This window comes from Vitis riparia, chromosome 18 (assembly GCF_004353265.1).
Source record: "Vitis riparia cultivar Riparia Gloire de Montpellier isolate 1030 chromosome 18, EGFV_Vit.rip_1.0, whole genome shotgun sequence".
In the NCBI taxonomy this organism is placed as follows: Eukaryota; Viridiplantae; Streptophyta; class Magnoliopsida; order Vitales; family Vitaceae; genus Vitis; species Vitis riparia.
This window is the reverse complement of record NC_048448.1, coordinates 9,851,122-9,874,434: the sequence shown is the minus strand read 5'-3', so window position 1 is coordinate 9,874,434 and position 23,313 is coordinate 9,851,122. Positions and strand designations below refer to the sequence as shown.

Below are 23,313 nucleotides of genomic sequence, written 5' to 3'. Positions count from 1 at the left end.
ATTTAATTATCATATAAATGATATTAAAAAATATTTGTTGAAAAAATTATAATGATGGTTTTTAAATATTTCTTAATTAATTAAATAAAATTTAAAGTAAAATAATTAAAATTAATTAATTAATTTTTAATAATGAACTTTAACGGGACACATGCAACGAGCAACAACCTAAACATTTCAAAAAATGTGGCAACTGGCAGGGTCAATCGAGTTGACCACTAAAAATATTGGGAAATATCTTGATAAATCGACAAAAATGCCAAAAAAAATCGATGATATTGTATTGGTCAGCTTTGATAACCGAAATATCAACAATATTTCGTCGAAAAATCCGACATTTCAAACCATGGTTATAAGTTCATTCCCAATCATGTGTCTGATCGATAAAGTGTTATTCGGATAGCGTCCATTCATTACACAAGTAACAAATATTTTGAACCATTACATTTGGAGCAATTGTAAATATAAATGTCTAAATTTAAGCCTTATTTGTAATACCAATTATTAATCTTTAAAGTATTAAAAGACACTTGATACATTACAACTCTCTCAAAATAAAATATCATTAGACATGGAATTCATGAATGACAAAAGTTCCCTAAAAATACACTATAATTTGTTTTTTCCAAAAATTAACTTAAGCTTCAAAATAAAATGTGAAAAACCATCTCAACACACATTAGTGGGGGACACTCACCATTCACTTAGAAGAAGCCAGTTAGAGAGAATATTATTGGTCTTGTACCAACAACTACAATTGTTTGGAATATAACGAGGTGTAGGTATTAGAGCAAAGGATTTAAGGGAAAATCTCAGTCTGTCTTATCATAAAAGATAAAACAGTTTATTTGGCAAAAAAAAATCAAAAAAATGCATAAGAAAGAAATAAAAATAAAAATACAATTATCGCAATTTGAAAGCATAATTGATACATAGTATAACATCGGTGCATGGAGTCAATTTCAGAAAAGTATATATATATATAGGATAACTAAGTCAATCGTCTTTCTCTACCCTATAATTGAAAGATAGAATAAGTAAAAAATTAACAAATGGTTGAGTTGAATGCTTATTAATAATTTTTAAGAAAAACTAAGAGTTTAAAAAATGACCAATTTCTGACAAAAATGCCCTCACAACTATCCATTCAGCCACATCAACTCATTTTCCCTTCCTTACTTTTTTTTTATTAATATTTTTCCTTTTCTCTCTTTTTTCATTTTCTCTAATTATTCGATTTTTTTTTCAACACATTTCTTTAAATTTTACACACAGATTTATATATATATATTTTTCATTTTTCATTTATTGAATATTTTCAAACCTTTAATAAGATGTATTAAATATTTAAATAAATTTAAAATTGGTATAATTTTTTTAATATCATTTACAACCATGAAAAAATGAGTTAAATGACATAAACAACCAAACTAAAGAGTGTGAAGAAATATTGTCCATATGGAAAGATCAAATGATGATATTATTTGCATATTTACTTTTTATATGGATATAAATATATGATAAGGTTTTGTCATAATATATAAAGTTGTTTTTTTAGTCATATACCAAAACTTTACCGATGTTAAGTTGAAGTTGAAGTTAAGTTTATATATAGTTATTTTACAATAACATTGTATTATTGCTTTTTTTTTTTAATTATATTCAACTCGAGTTGAATCATTTGCAAACTACCCTTGACATTAAATGAATTACAATGTAAACAATCTTTTAGTAATTAATATATTTTTATTGTTCAAAATAGTTGAAAGTTACAATATTTGAATTTATTTAATAACCATAAACATTGTATTTCTATAGGATTGTTGATATTATTTGAAGTAGTAAAGATGATTAATAATATTCTTTATTTTTTATTTATTAAAAAATAAATATATGTAATGAAATAATATGTATTTAATAACGAATAAGCTTTTTAAATTGAATACTTATTGATGGTAATACTTCGATGTAACTAAAAAATATTCCAATATTGTATGTCGACGCCAACAATTGGGATTGTTTTGTTGTTTAAGTGGCTGATGAAGTAGGAATAATACTTCTATATGAAAGAAAATGGGTACAGGGATTGAAATTGCAAGATGTAGCAATTGGACACATTGATTATTTGTTTATAATATAAGATCAACACAGTACTTGAAGACAAAACAACACATAAAGTATTTCCCATGCAAGGAACAATGTTTGCACTTATCACATTAGATAAAACTTGAAAACAAAGTTTAAGAATCCTATAATTTATAAGTCGTTCCATGATGTTGTTCTTACTTATCGTATTTCATAGTTTAATCTTATATTTAGACAACTAAAGATGATTGACCTAAGAGCAACAAGATATTTGATGGATGTAGGAGTTGATTGATAGACTTGTTTACATTCTACCGGGAAAATATATAATAGCATGACCATAGGGATCGTTGAAAGCCTTAATGTTATGTTGAAAAAATGCTAGATATCTTTTGGTTTTGCAATTGGTTGAAGAACGAAGAAACTTACTTCAAAAATAGTTTATGACTCGTCAACAAAAAGTAATGTCAATGTCAACTAAACTTATTATGTGGGTTGATGGAAAACTTCGTTCAAAATATTATGTCATTAACATATTAGGTGGAATCTTTCAACTCCAAGGAGTGTAATGTTAAATATGTTGGCATCGATGCTCAAGTGAATTTAGACACTCATTCATGCACATGTTGGTAATTTGATCTTGATCATATTCCATGTGTGTGTGTTATTACTGCTTGTAGATATTACAATATTTCATATTACACTTTGTGCTCTCTCGATATTTTACTACTAAAACATCATTATCTTCATATTCAGAGTCTATTTATCCAATTGGAAATAAGATAGACTAGATAATACCTGGTCACATTCATAACAAAGTTGTGTTACCACCTAAAACATGTTGGCCAATAGGAAGACTAAGGAAAGTAAAAATCCCTTCTGGTAGAGAGGGTGAGCGTACATCTCGTTGTAGTCGATGCAGTCAATGTGAATATAATCGAAAAACATGCAAACGACCAATCCCTTGATATCATTATAACTTTGGCACCCTATGAACCAACATGGAATGAAAATTGCAATAGTGATCATTTTCTTTATTTGTTTATTTTGGTACCTATGTGAATGGAAATATAAGTTACTTGTTTGTATAAGGTGATAAGATAAACACATAGATGATTATTGTAATAGTACTCCCTCTTTTTGAACATCCATACAAATGAAGTTATTAGTTATTTTATATATATATATATATATTGTGATGAGGTATGTATAAAACATGAATGAAAATTGTATGTTTATCAATCTTTTGACTAAATTGTCCTTAAGTTTGCCAATAGGGAACTTGATACTAGTTAAGTTCAGGTTCTATCTGAAGACAGTGAATTTAACTACCTTTAAGTTTGTACATCAAACAACTTGACTATAATTAAATTCAAGTTAAACTATAAACATAACTTACTATAAGTCTATACAAAATCAATTTGATGACTATTAAATTCAAATTAAATATGATACTCTAAAATAGACTTGGACTTAACATCTTTCAAGTTTGCTCACAGTTAACTTGATAGTAGTTACATTAAGGTGTTTTGTGAAGATTGTGGACTTAATTATTTTTAAGTTTATACACAAAACAACTTGACAATAGTTAAATTCAGTTTAAATTGTTAACTGTAGTCATAACTTCTAATGATTTTATACAAAATCAACTTGATACCTGTTAAGTCTAGATTAAGTTTGATAACTTTAGAATAGACACAACTTCTTACAAGTATGTTTACAAAGAATTTGTTGCCTAGAAAGTCCATAAGAATATTATTGATAACTTTATAATAACCTTGTTATTCAATTAAAAACCTACCATCATGCAGCTACATTTAAATTTATATTGCATATATCAAAATGTCCAACTACATATGTCAAAATGTCTAACTACATATATCACAATGTTCAACTACATATATTAAAATGTCTAACTACATATATCAAAATGTCTAACTACATTTATCAAAATGTGAAACATCAAGTCTATATGAATTAATTATATAGGCAAATCTTTCATATATAATAACTCTACCAACATTTGATCCCAAAACTAATCCATATGAGCCCCTGTTAGTGAATTGAATGAATAATTGTGCATTAAATATTCAACATATTTGATTACAAACATTCCATAATTACCATTGCATGATATACCAATAATCAATGTTAGAGTTGTTATTAAAGATTGAGTGTGCAAGATATGAAAGTAAATATAAGAATCACTCACTCATGTTCATGTTCTTGTTAGTTGTTTCCTTCTTTTAACTCCATTTTTCATTACTATAAATTATTAGCCCAAGGGTTCTCCAAATCATGTTTTGATAATAACAAACTATAGTTAAGTTACTAATTGGTTTGAATTATAAAGAATTTCAGGTATTAGTTTGGAAATTCATCAAATGACTTAATGGATACAAGATCAAGACTTTTGGAAGACTTTTAATCATAGGAAACATATGTAAGATGAATGCATTAGTGCACTTAGGATTTACATATCATTTCATGCATCTTTGAAAAACTCGGTTTATGCTTTAAAGTTACATTTCCATCAAAATCCGAGATCTATCAAATGAATCTTAGGCAAAACGTTTCAAAATTGGCATATTAATTTATCTAAAGACCTTGCCTAAGTGTTAAAAGAGAAAAAAAAAAAAAAAACATAAAAAAATAGGTTTTTGAGCAAAAAAATAGTGAACCGGTCGAGGCACTGGCCAAACCAACTCAACCAACCAAGGTACCGGTCGACTGATTACCCCTTTTCGGTCGAGGTTCGATCGAGAGGTGCAAAAAACATTTTCTCTTCCAATAGTCTTTCCTTCCCGATTGAGGTATTTGCCTTCTCGGTCAAGGTAATGATCACCTGCCAAGCATTAAATGCTCAAACGGCTAGTGAACTAATTGACTCCCAACTCAACCGGTCGAGACTACTTTTTGGCTCTTGAGGTTAGACACCTATAAATAGAGAGCTCTACTTCATTTATGAGCCAGAGAACACTTGTATTTATTTGTTTACCCACTTTTTCTTACCTTAAAGGCTTTCATTCTTTTCTTGGTGCATTAAATCTCTATTTGCATACTCTTTAATACACCTTTGTGATTCATCCTAACCTTGAGTTGTATTTTGAGTCATTATTGAACTAGGTTGAGAGATTTAAACTTGTTATTTGAGTGATAAAACCTTCAAGTGAGTTGAGACTTGAAAAGATTGTGTAAGAGCTCATTGGAGCTGGATCCAAGTGTAAATGTGATTAAAAGGTTGGTTGAAACTTTAAGTTGGTAAAACCTTCACTCGGTTAGGAGCTTGAGAAAATGAAAAAAGAAAGAGAAAGGGGAAAAGAAAATAAAAAAGGTAAAGAAAGGGAAAGTAATAATTGAAAGGAAAATAGACTAATATGGTTGAAGGATAGTTGCAAGGGCATGTTTGTTTGGAATGAGCCATTTTTTAGGCTATTAGAAGTAGGAGGTTACTTTTACAATTTTAAGGAAATTTTGTCCCTCTTAATATGTTATCCCCAAAAAAATCCAATAAAGATAAAACCTAAAGAAATTAAATAAGGTGCAGTACCTTTTAAAAATCTTAAAGCACTATTTCTACCGACTTCTCATTGCTTAACATGCATTAGTTTCAAGTTTCACCCTTTTGGATTCAAATTCTTTCTCAGAATTTACGCTCTGCTTACATCCTAAACATGCTTAAAAAACCTCAGATTTTAGAATATAAGCAAATTATCTGATATTTTATACATTATATAAGAAGACAAGTAATATGGAAGAAAAAAAAACATTTAAATCTATTTTCATTTTTACCAGCTGGAATGATGGAACCGAGAACCCTACAATTGCATGGGAGACACGGCGCGACTACCAGTAGGTCGCACTTGGTCCAGTTCTGCCATTCTCGAATCGTGCAGTTGCAGTTGTTTTCTGACCCATACAGGATCTCCTTTATGGAGCCAAAGAACCTCACCTGTATGCTTGTGTTCGAAATCTGGTTGACTAGGTTTTTTCTTACGTTTTCTGTTATCCCACCATTCATCAGGGTTGTAGAAGAACACTTGCCACAAGTAAAGGCGGCTTTTCGGTTTTATCAAACCTGTTCCACCTACAATTCAATAACAGAAAATACAGAAAATGAAGAATGTGGCTAAACACCCAAAAAAACCAAAAAAATTAAGTGAACAATTGTAAAGAATGCCCCTTGATCAGCTACATATCCTATTATGATGATCAATTCTATTCAAGCCCTTAGGACTGTCCATGAAGGCCTAAATCTCGGGGGTTGACCACCCCACAACAATCCATACTGAGTAAATTCAAGGTATCATCTATGATGGAATTCGAATTCAGGACCATATGCCACTTGTTAGCCCACACTTTCAGTGTTCTATCAACTAGGTTACCCTACCGGCCGTCAGGTTTGTTCATATCGTTTCCATTATGCTTCATGGAAATGACATTGTAGCATATATCACATCAACTCAAACTTGAGATAGTACCTTCTGATTCTAAATTCTCAATTTTCTTGTATGTTGGTGGCTGTCCAAATTGTGTAACATAATTTAATTCCTTTACGATCACCTGAGCAGAACAAATATATCATGTAAATATATCAGAAAATCAAGCAAGATGCAGTTCTAATTGCCATTTGGACTGTGAAGAATGGAACAAAGTTGTGAAAAAAGCTTAGCATTATGAACCTTGTGATATGGTCTGGGTTGTCCGTTGTCATCGGCCTTTGTGTAAAATCCTAAATGACCTGAAACATGAATCAAATCATTTTGTTTGAGATGCTTGAAAGATATTTCTGCCATCCTATCCCACATCTGCAAGAATATCCTGTTCACAAATTGCATAATGTAAGTTTTCATGATACAATAAGAAGCGTGAATTGAAATCCAATCCGATCAATTGAAGTTGAAATGATCAGAGGAAAGGAAATTGTTCTTAACCTAACATCGCGTCTTGCTTCCCGGAAAGGTTTGACATGGAGCACGGTGTAAACATACAGATCGCCGTTTATCGTATAGCGTCTTTCCAGGGGACGGTCCACTGAACCGATAAAACTGACGGAGTTGTGGAACCGGTCGCACCATTTAATGGTGGTGGGACGCTGGAACTTGAGGGTGTGCCGGTAAATGGAACTGCCCTCAGCGCTTAAGTCGTCCGAGACGAAACGCCGTGCGCTAGGGTTTGCAGCAGAAGATGAAGAGAAATGGAGGAGCTTTTGCAGAGAAAATGGAGGTATATTCTTGAACAAAGCATGGAGACGAAAGGCCTCCATAGAGTTATGGCGGGGCTTTTTGAAATTGAACCGCTAGGACGAGCGAAAGGTTGATTAGGGTTTTAGGGCAGGGGTGAAATCAGGAATATTAAAAGCAGGGAAGGGCATGTTTGGTATTGCAAAAACGCCATTCAAAAATTCCAGAAACATTCTTCTAAATTGCACCGTTGGAGCGAAGATCCGGAGACGCTGGTTGCCTTTACCTTTCCCTTTCTTCGATCCTTGATTGCGCTTTTTTCAATCTGCGAAAAGTTAAATAAAATTGCTGGGCGGATCTACTATGCTTCAGGGTCCATACCTGAACAAGACTCACCAAAAAAGAGGGCATCTGGGGGGGACAGCCCTAATGCCATTCCCAAAGTTAGGGCAAAATGCTTCCAATCCAAATACGTATTACCTTGTTGCTTTTGCACTACACTGAGTAAGACTCCATGTATTCTTCTTCTTTTTTCATTTCTTTTCTTTTCCCCTGTTTTTTTGCTAACCAAACACGCCCTTGAAATCCTCCACTGGCTTACTACTGTTTGTGCATTAAAATCGAAGCCATTCCTACACACATGGTTTTTTTCCCTTTAATTTCTTCCATATTCTTTTACTACTAATAGTGTCTTCTCTTTCTCTCTCTCCAGTTGAATCATTTAGGTCGCAGGCAATGCTGGGTGGTTTCTCTTCCGCGGAGGCTCAAATAGGTGGGCTGGACGTCATTTTCTTGTGATGGTTATTTTTCCGTGGATTATTTAGATGGGAAAATCTGTCTGCTATGGTATTGTTTCCTCTGGATCATTTTCTTGGGATATTGCATCAAAATTTTGAGTTCTTGTGCTAAGTCTTTTGCCTAGTCTGTTAGAGGGCTTACATTTGGATTACACTTTTAAGATTCTTTTCAGATACATAACAACAGAGCATTCCTCTTCTGCATTTTTTTTTCCATGTAATCATCCATAATTTTTAGACAATGGGAAAAGGATGACCGTCAAGGTTCTTTCTCAAATACTTGATATCATCCATAACTCAACAAAGCATTGCTTGTCTAAAGTTTCTTTTCTTTTCCCATGTAGTCTTCCTCAGTTTCTTGGGAATCTTTTGCATATGAAGGAAGCACGTGAATTTTCTAAGTTCACAGACATAGAAAGATTTCCTTTTATCTGACTGGTAGCAATGCTGGTTGGTGGTTATGGATTATTTTTCTGCTAAGAAAGAGTAAACCACAAAAATGTTTGTGATTGATAACATAGAATTGAAGCGAATTGTATTGAAATCTTTGATTTAAAGCCTATATTTGTGAACTCTGAAAATCCAAGTGATTCCCAACAAAATTTCTGGCATTTAGACAAGTATGAACATGAGGAATGATTCCCATTGGTTTTTTATTTGATAGCATAGAATTGAAGCAATCCTTTTCAGCCTCTAAAACTCTGTGGGTTGACTCTAGCAGTTCAGACATCAGAAAGGGTCTATAGTCCGATAAGTGCAGCCAGATCTTAATGGAAATGGTTTCATTTCTAAATGCTCTCTTTGGAGGGGAAGTGCCTCTTTTTCAACTAGTTATGTTATTGAAAAAGTTAAACATTAAGTTTATTTGATGATAAGTAAGTTATGCCTCATTGGTAGACTTTTGGCAAACTATGTAATATTCTATGTTAATGTACAATTTTTAAAAAAAAAAGAAATTCAAGTGGCACAAAGCTTTTGTCTAGTATACAAAGGACAAATATCAATATTGGTGCTTCCTTTTAAAGCTGTGTTGCAACAGAAAGAGACTCAAGAAATGTAGGCTACTTAGACAGAAGGTTATATACTTTGCTAGATATTTTAAGGTTCATTATTTTAAAATTTTCCTCCTTTTAGTTATGTTCTTTTTTTTCTTTTATATTCTCTAACCTCTGTCAGCTAATCATGCAATTTCCAATGCACATTTCAACTTTCATGCATTCATATATGTCTAGTATCTTTTATTGGGCAGATGTGGCAAGGACGGATGCTTCTAGAAGTTTAATTGATAAAATTTCTAGTGCCTTATCTGATGGCATACATTTTGCAACACCAATATCCTCCTTGAGGACAAATGAAATTGACCTGGTTAGCTCCTTTCTTGGTATATTGATTCTTACTGTGCGTGTTCTACCCATATTGCCACATGCTTCCACATCCTCTTTTATCTTCATCCATATCATCTTTATTTGACTCAGGTACGAGGTGTTTTACAAATATTACAAGGTTTCTCCAGTTCTCTATTTTATTGGGACCATGCTGGACAGAGTTTCCAGGCTAAAAGTGGGATATATGTAACTCACCTTTCCCTGAAAAGTCTCCATGTCATTCTCAATCAATTTATGTATGCTGCAACATGTTTAAAACTGGTGGAAATTCTAATCAATAAGGTGGAGAAATCAGTGAGGCAATCTCCTCCTACTCTGAAAGCATTTGCATGCTCTATTTCCACATGGCTCAAAGTATGTATACTAATGTTTAATAAATTCTTTGTCTTTTATTTTTCTATTATTATATTTTAGTACACATTTATGAAAATTGAATTAACTTGTTTTGGAGCAGCGCTTGCGGGATGTTGCGTTAAAGGAGGAAACAAAAATAAGCAACTCCAACATTGGAACTACTCCAACCCTCTTGGGATTGGCAAGTGGTTTATCAAGGTTTGAATGTGTTATTTTTTTTAAAATAAATAACTTTATCAGAATTAGGGATGTGAGTAAACTTACTAATTTGTGCCATTCTCTCAGAACATAATATCAGTAAACTTCAATTCTGATCAGAGATCATCTTAAATATCTCCTTATAAAAAAATTTCATCTCTTTGGCCCAAAGAGCCTATCAAATAAGAGTTCATAACAAAATGTCATATCTTCTCTTGTCTGCACAATTATGTCTTCCTATGTGGTAAGGACACTCTTACATTAGCACTTTTTTTTTTTTTTTTGTACTGGACACATCACACATGTCCATGTTGGAACCCATGTGGGTACGAACATACACATCATGATTCATTTTCTTTTGAGTTTGCTGCACTAGACACCATTTGGGACTTGACATGCAAGTTAGTATCCTTGCTACACAACTTTTTTCCAGTTCTTAAATGTCATTAATACTCTAATCTTGTCTCCTCCTGGTTTCTTCTTGTTATGGCAAAGCATTAATGATGCCTGTTTCATGTTAGTCTTTGCTCAGGAGCTGAATATCTGTTGCAAGTAGTGCATGGAGCCATTCCTCAAATATATTTTGAACCTAATTCATCTGTCCCTGCTGCTGAAATGGCTACTCATATTCTTGACCACCTTTACAAGAAGCTGAATGAAGTTTGTCACATGCAAGGTGGTGAGGTTGTAATAGCTTTCTTGGCATTGGGTTATGTCTTTTGTCTAAACTCTTGTGGTTCTCTGGCTTTATTGATTTGAATTTAATCTCTTGCTAATTTCAGGAGGAAGCATACCAGATGCTACTTTTTGTTTTTGTTGGAAGTTTATTGCCTTATATTGAGGGTCTTGATTCATGGCTTTATGAAGGAACACTTGATGATCCTTGTAACGAGGTGATGCTTTATATTTTCTCAAAATTCAAAATAGTTTATTTATTTGTTCTTTTGGACTGAAAGATTAGTGACTTCAAATTGAGATCATTAAGACTGTCCAATATGGAAATTTTACTCAAGAGTTTTCTTGGTGCCACAACAAGTGTGAAGGTTTTACATCTCTGCCTCTTTTACCTTGTGGAAGTGCATATGATGGATTTGTTGCATAAAGAACTTCCATTTCCCCTATGATATTAATTTTATTCTTCAAGGAAACACCAAAAAAAATTTGATTGTTGACAGGCCATCTGTTTGCTGTACTTGCAACTCTGAAATTATAGTTCCATTAATATTTTCTTGGCAGTGTGTGTACTCCATAATATCATGTTACTAATATTTGCTCTCCTTGCAGATGTTCTTTTATGCTAACAAAACAATTTCAATTGATGAAGCTGAGTTCTGGGAGAAGAGCTATCTTCTGAGACCATTGCAGAGCTTAGATGTTGAGCTCTCTGCTATGATTGGCACCAGCAGTTGCTTGCCTTCAACAAATGACAAGAAGGAAATGGCTGGGAGGGAATCCATCTCTACATCTAGCTCTATGAAAGGAAAAGAGCAAAGCAGTAAAGATCTTAAATTGTGTCCTCTTTTTGTTGAGGATATAGCCAAGCCAATTATTTCTGCTGGGAAATCATTGCAGCTGATCCGGCATGTTCCGATGATGACCTCAGCACCATCTGGCAGAAAGAATGTTCATGAGATTAATGGTTTTGGAAGTTCCCATGATGGTAACATTTCAAGTAAGATTCATCGGGGGCAGAGCATAGCTGGGTTAACATTGTCAGAGATTTTCTGTGTGTCACTAGTGGGTCTTATAGGCCATGGTGATCACATCTCTAAGTACTTTTGGCTAGAGGATCCATGCAACCCCAAGATTTTCTCCTTGTTTGAATCTCACATGGACAAACAAAACTTGGAAAAAGGGAATGGTGAGAGCTTGCCAAATTTAGCTTGCTCAGAGAAGATTTGGTTTAAATTCTTGGTTGAGACGTTGTTGCAGAAAGGAGAGATTGATTTTGGATCTAAGCATAAGAATGCAAATGATTTTCATGATGTGAAGGAAAAGACTCTAGCTGGAGGTGCTCTGGATGAATTGCTCCTGAGATCATCCTGTCCAGAAAATCCTGTTATCACTATGTGCAAATTGTTCCTCAATAAGAATAGGGATGCTTGGAGCACATTAAACTTGTCTAGGAATTTCTATCTCCCTCCTTTAAATGACGAGGGTTTACGAGTGGCTATTTTTGGTGAGAAGATTGGACTGGGTTCCTCAGCTAAAGGGACAGATTATGCTTTTGCTTTTAAGTTTGCTGAATCTGAATATCTTCGTTCAAAGGACGATACAAAACTGTTAGAAGAATTATTTCCCTTTCCAACTCTTCTTCCATCATTTCAGGTAGTGCTAAGAGTAAAAATTTTTGAAGCAGTTATTTGTAACTATAGATTTTACAGCAATTTCCAGGCATGCCTCTGAAATTTATTTGCCATTCTGAAACAGGAGAATCTCCAGATGTCAGAGCTCTTACCTTTCCAGAAAAATAGCACCCTTTCATCACGAGTTCTTACCTGGCTTCAAAGTGTAGACCTGAAGGTAGTTCCACTTCCTGTGGTTATTATGCAGGAATGTCTTATCGTCTACATCAAAAAGCAGGTAAGCAACTCCAACCCATTCACAGGACTCTAGTTTCTTTTTGTAGTAAGCATGCTGTTCATTTACTGAAAAATCATACTTCTACTTATCATAGGTGGATTATATTGGAAGACACATACTGTCGAAATTAATGACTGACTGGAGACTAATGGATGAGCTCGGGGTATTGCGTGCTATATACTTGTTAGGTTCAGGTATCTTCTAGCGTTACTTTCAGTTTATGTTGGTTCCCAGGGGCCAGAAAACTCATATTTTTCTGACATTATGTTTGCAACCTTGCTGTCTTAGGTGACTTGCTGCAGCACTTCTTAACTGTGCTTTTCAATAAACTGGATAAGGGAGAATCCTGGGATGATGATTTTGAGTTGAACACAATATTACAGGTGTGATTTGAACTGAAACCAACTCAACAAAGTGTTATTCCTACTTTTTGTGGCAGGCTACATAGACCTGTTTTTGGGACTTTAAGGCTGTATATTGTTTCTCTACGGTTCTCTGGGTTTATTTTTCATAATGATTTGACTTGAGTTGGAATGAGTATGAACTAAGAAGATAATGCCTAGATGCAACTAATAAAAAAGGTGTCAAGCAAAATACTGAGACATTAGAAAACCTGTATGTTCTCATACCGGGGAAATCAATCATGTAGTATCTTAGAAGGCGATTGTGCAATTAGGAAATCAGTTTGCTTTTTTACTAGGGAATTTAATCATGAAAGACATTTTCTGAGAGTAATGGAAGGAGGGACAAGTGAATTTTCATTTACAATAAGTTCATGAAGGATCCGTATATAACCCGTGCATGTTTTGCATTTATTATTGGTGAACTTGTGGGACATAGAGAGGTCTCTTGAGGCATATTGTTTATTGATAAAATTGGAATAGATAACAGGTGAAGTTTTAATTTTGTTATTTTGGATCAGTCATCCAAAATGAGGGTGTGTTGAAGAGGATGCTGATCATAAAATGTTAGCAGTGGATGGATCAGGTACAATGTTTGTGTGATTTATGGATACCTATAAAACCAGAGGGAAAAATTATAGGTCATTTATATGATCAGCCATGTTCTAAATATACATTGCTGTTGGCGCTTTTGGTTTCTCTTGCTCTTGAGGCCTCTGTAATGCTATGTACTTAATGATTTCAGGAATCCATTAGAAACTCTGCTGATGGCATGCTCTTAACGGTGCCAGATTCATTGGTTGTGTCTATAACTAAACATCATAGCCTCAATGGTGATGAGCAACATAATACAGCTTCTCTTGTCTCTACCCCTCGTAGAAGTCGTGAGAGCTTTGGGATTGATGGCCTTGATTTACTGAAATTCACATACAAGGTTCATTTTTTCCTATAAGCACACTTTAATCTATGTTTTCATCCGCATTTTCCCTCTGTTATAATCCTTTAACTGTATTCATGTTGTATATGATAGGTCTCTTGGCCACTTGAACTTATTGCCAACACAGAGGCAATTAAAAAGTATAACCAGGTAAACCTTTCTACTTAAGTTGTATTCAAGGGATCACAGTCCAATTTGCTTATTGTTAATTACCTGTTACCTGTTTGATGTAGGTGATGGGTTTCTTGTTGAAAGTCAAGCGTGCAAAATTTGTACTTGATAAAGCTCGGAGGTGGATGTGAAGGTTCCTTTTTTTCCCCTCCCCCCCTTAGTTTTATTAATGCTGTTTTTTTTTAAGATAAGCAACAATATATATTAAAAAAGGCTAAAAAGCCGCACGTAGTTTTATTAATGCTGTTAAAACATTAAGTTTGGACTAAGATTGGAAACATGTAATTTTGAGGAATTAATATTGGAGTTTTAGTTCTAATAAAAAAAATATATATATATTGGAGTTTTAGTGGGCCTAATGTGACTGGTATTTTGATTTGAATTGATATTGTGAGGATCCTTGATGTCTGTTAATCTGTCTCTTCCAGGGTAGAGGCACTGCAACAATCAACCGTAAGCACCACTGGCTAGTGGAGCAAAAGCTCCTGCATTTTGTGGATGCTTTTCACCAATATGTGATGGACAGAGTAAGCTCTTTCCATTGTTTTAAAACACCATTGTAATAATCTCAAGAAATAACTAGCAAATAATAATAAACACAACAACGACAATAATGATTATTACTATCATTTTGTGAACTTAGCTGCTATTCATGGTTCATGAGCTGTGGCAATTGCTGTACTGGGTTTGAAATGACACAACAATGTCTACGGGTTATTTATTTTTATTTTTCATAATATTTGACCATGAATTTTTTTCTATTTCTTTTTTTGATGAGAAATAATGATTTCATTGGATTGAAGTAGTAAGTACAAAAAAGGATTAGAAATCATTCCAAGAAATACAAAATCCTCTATACAAAGTGTAACAAAAAGGATAGATAAGTGTTTACTAGTTCAAAAAGGTGAATCTATATGCATACATCAAAATGATTAGGGTAATGCTAGCAGAGGTTAAAATCTCCTATGAAAGAAACCAAATATCTAGTTCCCCACTTTGCTAATGCATTCTTGCATGATTGCCTAAGCAAGGAGTCTACGAGAAGGAACATCCTAACTTTGAAAAAATATCAATGATTTGTTTTGACCACCTATCAAACTTCCACAATCCTTTTTCTTTTTGTTGCCCATGATATACATTGTGGGCCAAAATCTTATAAGCTTAAACTTTTATGAAGATTGGTTGTCCAACATGGTATCAGAGCCTTGTTTGGTGAGAGGTCAAGTGTTTGAATTTCACCACCGCATATTTATTTGCCCAATTTATTAAGCCTACATATAAGCCCAAAAAAGAGGCTACATGTAAGGGAGGGTGTTGGAGAGCAGGATATACATTGTAACCTATATCCTATAAACTTAAGCATTTAAGAAAATTGGTTGTCCAACAATGACAATAGTGAAATCTGCTTCTACTAAGAGATTAGCGATGCCCAAAGCTTTCATTTGCAAAACTCTTCCAAAAGGGTTAGGATCTCTATCTTGATGTCTAAAACTTGATTTTCAAGTTTAAAGAATGGTCTTGCTTCTATACCAAAGTGGTCCTTAAGCAATCCTTCTATCTCTAGCTATCATGGTTGTCCAAAGAACAACCATCAAAATTTAGCTAAACAAAACCCATTGGAGTTAGTAACCATTCAGTAAGTGTCTCCTTAGTCAACCTTGTAATTTTGCAGACTAACTTCCAATATAGTAGATTTTGGCTCAAAGAGATGCCTAAAAAAGCTTCATTGGTAGAAGTTGAAAGGGAAGAAGAAAAGTAAAACAAGTCCCAAATGGCTTCTAGAGACTTTCATCCAAAAAATAAAATTCTTGCACTCTTTTCTCACCAATGAGTCCATATCAAAGTGAGGCTAGTAATGTGCCAATGAATCCTACCTCAAGAAATTCCCCTTAAACTTCTAAAGGATATATTTAACATCTCTTCCACCCTTATGGGTGGAGCTCAATCGATCCTTGCAAGTTTGACTAGCCTATACCATATTGTAGACTTCATACTTCCCCTGCACATGACGTACTATTATAGGTTAAGAGCATTATAAGGTCTTATCCATTGGAGCAAGTCATTAGTATTGAATTATTTACTACAAGCCATACAAAGGCCTTTACTTTTGGTGGGCCTTCAGATTTCCAAATGAAGTTTGGTAGGATAAAAGATATTAAGTTGGTAGAAGTAGAAATAACATTAAAGGGGCTAACTAAGAACAATCTTGAGGATATTAAGGACCAAATTCTCAATTGAGAAAAGTGGGTGATAGACACGCAAGGGCTCGAGCAAACATAAGAAAAGATAGGTCCTTACTTTTTTTTACTCTTAAGAGGTTATGATGAAAGTTGAAATTCCAAGATATAGACAGGGAGAAGGGAACTACCACTAAGAAAATAACACAGTCTCTTAACCTCATTACTTCATAGATGTTTGGGAATTGCTCACTAAGTGGTTATTACCCCATTAAAGATCATATTAGATACAAATTTTTGCATCATCACCCATAGAATAACAATTGAAACAAAAAAAATCTAAGGAAGTTCAATAGCTTTCCAAGAGTATTTATATGATTAACTAACTACAAAGTTGACATCCCATCTATTAGAATTTAACCTATAGATACTCAAGATGACATTAGGCTATAAAGCATAGCTTTCCTTAAGGACCCTCAACCACTTCCATAAAAGTGCTCATTTTCAAAGATATCCTACCGATGCCTAATCCCCATTCCCTCTTAGGCTTATAAACCTAATTCCAACTCATAAGATGATTTTTTTCCCCTTTTCGAATACTCGACCAAATAAAATCTCTTTGCAATCTCTCAATCTTGGAGGCTACTTTAATTGGAGCTTTGAACAAAGATAGAAAATACAAGGGGTGAGTGATAAACATGTTTGCACAAGAGTAATTTTACCACCTAGGGACAAATAAGCTTTCTTCTAACCATCTAAATATTGTGAAGTCCTCTCTATAATTGGGTCTTATTCCTAAAGGAAATCCTAAGTAAGGAGTGGGGTCAATCCAACATTGTACAATCTAAATATGTGGCCAACTTAAGGACCCAAGTCTGAGTAATATTGATATGTGACATGATACTCTAATCCAAATTTATCTTGAGCTTAAAAATGTGTTAAAAAACCAACAAGATTAGCTTAAGCCTCTATAGCTACTCCTCTTAGACTTCAAGACTAGTATTGTGTTACCATCAACAAACTTTAAGCAAGTCACCCTTGTCTTTTCTTTACCTAAAAAGCCCTTTAAGATTCCCTTATCATTTGCTCTCAATATCTATTTACTCAATACGTCTGACACAATGGTAATAGAAGAGGAGAAAAGGGATCACCTTACTTTAAACTCCTAGATGCCTTAACTAACCCTTTGGCACACCCATTTATTATTGCAAAACTGATTGATGAAATACAACCACAAATTCATGATCTTCATCTCCACTTGTTGGAGAATAAGATATACGTTATGAAACCAAATCCTACCAGCTTAAGCTTTTAAGAAAATTGATTGTTTAACATTGTATTAGAGCCTTGTTTGGTGGGAGGTCATGTGTTTGAAAGTTACTACCATTTGTTTATTCCCCAATTTATTTAGCCCATGTGTAAGCAAAAAAAAAAAAAAAAAAGAGGCTATACGTGAGAGGGGTGTTGGAGAGTGAGATATACATTGTGAACCCAAATTATACAAGCTTAAGTTTTTAAGAAAATTGGTTGTTTAACATTGCCTAAAATGTTTCTTCTCTAATGCATGATCCAAAAAACCCGACTTCACATGATGATAAGCTTTTTCAAAATCAATCCTAAAGACAATCCCTTTTTTTTTTGGAATTTTTTTTTTCATCCACCATTTCATTAATGACCAATAGTGCATTTAAAATTCGACTACCCTTAACAAAAGCTCCCTAAGAAATATGAATTGTCTCATGTCAAACCCTTCATAAACGTTGGGACAACATCTTAGCTATGATTTTGTATGGGTTAGTCACCAAACTAATGGGTCTAAAGTCATATATTCTATTGGTTTGGCTCCTCTGAGACACTAGGGCGATGAAAGTGGCATTTGTGTTCTTTGTCATGAAACTTAAATGTTCAACAAATCCCTTTTAATGATATTTTAACAATCTTAATAAAATGGGAGTGTGAAGCAATATAAGCTTGGTGCCTTGTCCTTGTCTATGTGAAATATTGTTTCTTGAATTCCCTCCTCTAAGAAGGGTCACTCCAAATTTCTAGCACTCCCTTCCAAAATAGTTGGCCAATTTAAACATTCTAATCCCACAAATCCTCTTCTACTCTACTATATGGTTAACCAAAAAGGCTTAAAACCGCCTATGAGATACTTGACTATCCAATTTCATGCTTTCCTCATGCACTAAAGATTTGATGAGCTCTTTTTCCTTCTTCCATTAACTATCTTATGGAAGTATATTGAGTTGCAGTCTCCCTCCTTGTTTCATTTAACTCTAACTTTTTGCCTCCAATGAACTTCTTTTCTTACCAGAAGTGCTTCTAAATCCACTTTCTTGGTATTTGAGGTTATTAATTCATTTGAAAGCGCACCTTCCCTTCATGAAAGTCTTTCATGGAAATGTACTCAATGATGAGTTTTAAATGTCTTGCTTTTCTGGAAGAAGTAAGGGTATATGCTCCTTGTGCCTATTGCTTATCTGCTTATCTGCTTATCTGGAAGAAGTAAAGATTGTATTAAACATAAAAACAAGATGGTATGCATGATGTATACAAAACAACCAAAAGACCAAAAAAGGCACAAAGACACAAAAACCAGTAACCATGCCCTACAAATAGCCTAACCAATCCACAAAGTCTAATAGAGTCAAAGAACCATCCTTAACATATAATCAACCCAATCCCAAAAAAGATAATTGTTTAGTCCATGCTTTCACAATTATTAAAAGTTATTCTATTTTTCTCTCTACGTATGGTCCAAAACAAGCACAACAGAGCAACCTTTCAAGCCTTTTTTCTTCTTGTTCCCACAAAAGACCAGTGCTAGCTTAGGAGAACCCTTCCAACTGAAGAGTGTATCATCCCCTGGACACCAAAAAGAGCATAAATAAATTGCCACAAAATACGTGTTTTCGAACAATGAAGGAGGATATAGTCGCCTATATCTTCTTTTGCATTGCTCATATAGCATCTATTTCCAATCCCTCCTTTTGAGTTGATTTGGAGTCAAAATCTTTTGGCCCAAGTTGCTTCCCAAGCAAAAAAGCTAATTCTCAAGGGCATCTAAGAATTCCATACTGCGTCATAAGGAACAACTTTGCTCTCCTATTTGCCAAAGAGAAATAGAAGGACTTAATAAAAAAAATATCGTTCTTTGTAGCCAACCACACCATAATATCCTTAATCCCCAAAGTAAAGAGCGTTCATACAACTTCCCAAAAGACTTCTACTCTAACCCTTAATCATGCAACTGTGTTGTAAACCTAGGACTTTAGCTATCACCATCCCAAAGATCACCCACTTAAGCATTTTTTAAAGAAGCTATAAAATAAAGCTTCAAAAATGATTCTCTCAAAGGTGTGTCCTCAAACCATTTGTCCTTCCAGAACTTCACCATATTCCCAAAACCAACCTGAAAACTTGTTTTATCCTTGAAAACCTTCTAACTACCTTTGATTGCCTTTCACACTCCCAGTCCATACCTTTATTTCACTTCTTTAGTGCACTATCCCCCCTCCTTCTTACCTATACTTTCCTACAATTACACAAATCTCCAAGACCATTTTACCAAATGAGCCTTATTAAAGATGGATAAATTTATGATGCCCAAGCCTCCTTTTTGTTTCTCCAATTAAACAATAGACCAATTCACCAAATACGACTTTTGTTCCAAAGCCTCCCTCCCCACAAAAAGTCCCTTTGAATCTTTTTGAAATCTAACAACTACCCTCTTAAGGATGACAAAAAGAGATATAAAATAAATCGGCAAACTGGACTAAGTACTCTTTACCGGAGTTCGTCTTCCACCTTTTGATAAATACTGCCTCTTCCACATAACAAGCCTTTTTTGGAATCTTACACCTCTTCCCAAACCTTAGCAAACTTGTAGAGGGCTCCCAACAAGAGGCCTAAATAGGTGGTTGGAAGAACACTCACCTTGCAACCTAAAACCCCAACAAGATCCTCTAAATTTGAGACATCCTCAATAGGGATCAACTCACTTTTCTCTAGGTTGTTAGCTCTAATAAAGCCTTAAATCACATGAAGACCTAACTCAGGTACTTTGGGTTCTTCTTATTAGCATCACACAGAATGAGGGTATCGTCTGCAAATAACAAATGAGATATCTCCGCCCTTGCTTCATATCTTCCCCTTACTAAAAAGCCATCCCCCCCTCTTCACCTCCTCCTCCTTTGTCCATAAAAGGATATGGGAAAGAGCCTCCATTGTCAAGATAAACAAATAAGGGGACAAAGGATCTCTTTGTCTCAAGCCCTTAGATCTTTGGAAGAAACCTGATAGAGACCCATTTACCAAGACAAAGAAATGAACTGTAGAGATGCACCACCTAATCCAACTAATCCAATCACTGCCAAAATCCATTTTTTTCCAAAACTGCATGAACAAAACTCTAATTTACATGGTCATAAGCCTTTTCAATATCAAACTTACAAATGATCCCTCTCAAGTTGCCTTTAAGTCTAGAATCAGTGGCCTTATTTGCTATCAAAATAGCATCCAAAATTTGTCTTTCCACCACAAAAGCATGCTGAAAATCCTAGACTAAGTTGCCCACTGCTTTCTTAAATCTATTCTGCATCTTTATTTATTCAGGATACTGTACCTATGCTTTGTCTGCTCTTCATCTTTATTTATTCAGGGTACACTTTCTTTGCTCCTTGGAATAGATAATCAAAAGGTGGAGTTAAATTGGATCTCGTCTCCCTATATTTTTAAAATTCCTTTTCTTGTCCAAAAAGTGGTTGAGATCATATGGTTAAAACTTCCCACATGGTTATCTTATCTCTATATCTTTTTACACAATTGGTGAGTGACAATTATCTATTTGTAGAAAATAAGCAAGTTGGGAATTACACTCCTGCAAGTCCAAGTCATTCAAGTTCAAACTAGAACTGTTTTTTTATCTGGGTTAGTTTAGGTCAAATTAAAGACTGCAATATTGCCTTGTTAAATCTCAATTTTCATCTGAAGATCATCAACTTGATTGCTTACTGCTCATTATTGGGGTTTTCCACTGCTCAAGAATTTGATTGATAGTAAATATCTCTAAGTGGACCTTTTTGTTCACTTATATCATTCACTGATAATGATGACTCCTTATTGTTGACTTAGTTACTTTTGTTTTGAAAGACAAAAGTAATTAAGTTCTTACTGATGAAAGAGTTTGAGCTATTGGGGTTCTTTTGTAGTTATTGCTAATAGTCCTTCCTTGTATTTGCTTTACTTTTTATTGTTATTTTGGTTTAGAAATTGTTTGAGAAGGATAACGCATCCTTCTTTTTTAAATATTTGTGCAGTTCTATCAATTGAGTTGTTTATTTATGATAAAAAAGAAGAGCTCCCTTTGTCTCTAACTGGACTTCGTGAGCAGGTATATCACAGTGCATGGCGTGAACTCTGTGAAGGTATGGCAGCAGCTGGATCTCTAGATGAAGTCATAGAAGTACATGAGGCCTACCTGTTGTCAATTCAACGGCAATGCTTTGTGGTTCCAGATAAGCTGGTATGTGAAAGTCTCATTTTTTGGGTGTTCGCAACCTATATATTGAAAAGATAAAAATAAATGCTGAACTTTTTATTTTTTGTTTTATCTTCCTTTTACTTATGGTTTCTTTTGCACTCAGTGGGCACTTATTGCCAGCAGAATCAATAGCATCCTTGGATTAGCTCTAGACTTCTATTCCATACAGCAAACCCTAAGTAGTGGTGGAGCAGTTTCTGCCATCAAGGCCAGATGTGAAATGGAAGTGGACAGGATTGAGAAACAGTTTGATGATTGCATTGCCTTCCTTCTTAGAGTAAGTTTTCTATAAACATGGTACTGCCCTGACAAATTACATGGATGCTGCTGCTGCCAAGCTTGCTTGACTCATGCATATTCTGAAAGTATAATTACACATGAATAAGCATGCATGTATTCCTAAGTGTATGTGAATCCTCATGTTGTTGCATGTGTATGGTCGGGTCTGTTTGGTCATGGGTGCATGCATGTTGCATATTTAAGATATTGAATTGGTGTCAACTATCTGTTTGGCATTCTGATTATGCAGGTCCTATCTTTCAAGCTCAATGTAGGCCACTTTCCCCATTTGGCAGATCTAGTTACTAGAATCAACTATAATTATTTCTACATGTCTGATAGTGGAAACTTGGTTACCGGTCCTGGCTCTGAAACTGTGACATCTAAGCTGGGGAAGGCCTTCCCAGTCTGAATGGACTGATACTGATTGGATTAGTTCGGAGTCGGTTATGATGCTGCACCTGAAGATTGTGAATTTGCAGGAGTTGTTAATAGGTTGTACATGATATGTATGAGAATGCATTATTCATAGAATGGAGGGGGAAGCAGGTTGGTTAACAGCCGCATTCATCTCTTCTTCGAGATGGAAATCCTTGTAGTATTCAAATCTCTCAGCTGAGTGAAGTAATATCTGATAAGGATCTGACTCTTGGGAATCACGACAAAAGGATGATGAGCTGCGAAGCACGGATTTGGAATGGGGTGGGCTTATGAATTGAAGGGTGTGTATCATGTATCCTGATGATGAATTGCTGGTGAGGGCCCATTTCTGCTTACAACGGACCATATTTATACAATTGGATGTGGGTCATTAAAAATTGTAAGAGTTTGTTTGGTCTTATAAGGAATGTTTGTTTATTTGATCTTACAATCTCGCAAGACATAATAAGAACGTTGTGTCTACATGAAGGATAATTGCTTGAATATGAGAAAGTTTCTAACGTTATATATATATGAACTTCATTTAACTGTATAGTCGTGTTTTAAAGCTTTTTGAACTCAAATAATATTTATAAGTTGGATGTGAGTCATTACAAAAATAAGAAAAATATTTTATTTTAAAAACTTTATTTTGACTTATGGAAGAAGTTCTTATTTTTTATTTTTTTTATTTAGTAAAACTTTTACAACATTAATATTATCTTTTAAAATTGGTGACTTTAACACTTCTACCTTTAACTAACCAAATAATGCCTTATAAGAGTGGGGAAAGGGAAT

The 23,313-nt window shown here is 34.4% G+C and overlaps 2 protein-coding genes across 6 annotated transcripts; one reads left to right on the top strand and one right to left on the bottom strand.

The window, feature by feature from the left end:
- Positions 1–5,692: 5,692 nt before the first annotated feature.
- Positions 5,693–7,372, bottom strand: LOC117906714 (protein OSB1, mitochondrial). The gene is made up of 4 exons (XM_034819875.1): positions 7,020–7,372; positions 6,768–6,906; positions 6,567–6,648; positions 5,693–6,172 (listed from the first exon to the last, which is right to left on the bottom strand). Exons 1-4 carry the CDS (start codon positions 7,349–7,351, stop codon positions 5,904–5,906), a joined length of 822 nt encoding a protein of 273 aa, XP_034675766.1. The 5' UTR covers positions 7,352–7,372; the 3' UTR covers positions 5,693–5,903.
- Positions 7,373–7,686: 314 nt separating this feature from the next.
- On the top strand, positions 7,687–23,063 carry LOC117906713 (gamma-tubulin complex component 5-like). 5 transcript variants are annotated; one of them, XM_034819874.1, is made up of 18 exons: positions 7,687–7,772; positions 7,981–8,040; positions 9,315–9,430; positions 9,541–9,804; positions 9,905–10,002; positions 10,524–10,686; positions 10,785–10,895; positions 11,287–12,330; positions 12,433–12,585; positions 12,680–12,779; positions 12,874–12,968; positions 13,732–13,920; positions 14,017–14,073; positions 14,157–14,222; positions 14,517–14,621; positions 21,667–21,798; positions 21,920–22,093; positions 22,346–23,063. In XM_034819874.1, exons 2-18 carry the CDS (start codon positions 8,004–8,006, stop codon positions 22,505–22,507), a joined length of 3,066 nt encoding a protein of 1,021 aa, XP_034675765.1. In that variant the 5' UTR covers positions 7,687–7,772; positions 7,981–8,003; the 3' UTR covers positions 22,508–23,063. The 5 variants fall into 5 exon arrangements, with proteins under 5 accessions (XP_034675765.1, XP_034675761.1, XP_034675764.1 ...); XM_034819870.1 differs by lacking the exons at positions 21,667–21,798; positions 21,920–22,093; positions 22,346–23,063 and having other exon boundaries at positions 14,157–14,227; positions 14,523–14,564; XM_034819871.1 differs by lacking the exons at positions 21,667–21,798; positions 21,920–22,093; positions 22,346–23,063 and having other exon boundaries at positions 7,708–7,784; positions 14,157–14,227; positions 14,523–14,564.
- Positions 23,064–23,313: the final 250 nt, after the last annotated feature.

Excerpts from the sequence above, each read along its gene's own strand:
- LOC117906714 (XM_034819875.1), bottom strand. The coding sequence starts at position 7,351 with ATGGAGGCCTTTCGTCTCCATGCTTTGTTCAAGAATATACCTCCATTT. Across the intron at positions 6,907-7,019 it reads GAAGCAAGACGCGATGTTAG|GATATTCTTGCAGATGTGGG; the intron begins GTTAAGAACAAT and ends ATTTGTGAACAG. Across the intron at positions 6,649-6,767 it reads AACCCAGACCATATCACAAG|GTGATCGTAAAGGAATTAAA; the intron begins GTTCATAATGCT and ends TGTTCTGCTCAG.
- LOC117906713 (XM_034819874.1), top strand. The coding sequence starts at position 8,004 with ATGCTGGGTGGTTTCTCTTCCGCGGAGGCTCAAATAG. Across the intron at positions 9,805-9,904 it reads CTATTTCCACATGGCTCAAA|CGCTTGCGGGATGTTGCGTT; the intron begins GTATGTATACTA and ends GTTTTGGAGCAG. Across the intron at positions 21,799-21,919 it reads TTGTGGTTCCAGATAAGCTG|TGGGCACTTATTGCCAGCAG; the intron begins GTATGTGAAAGT and ends TTTTGCACTCAG.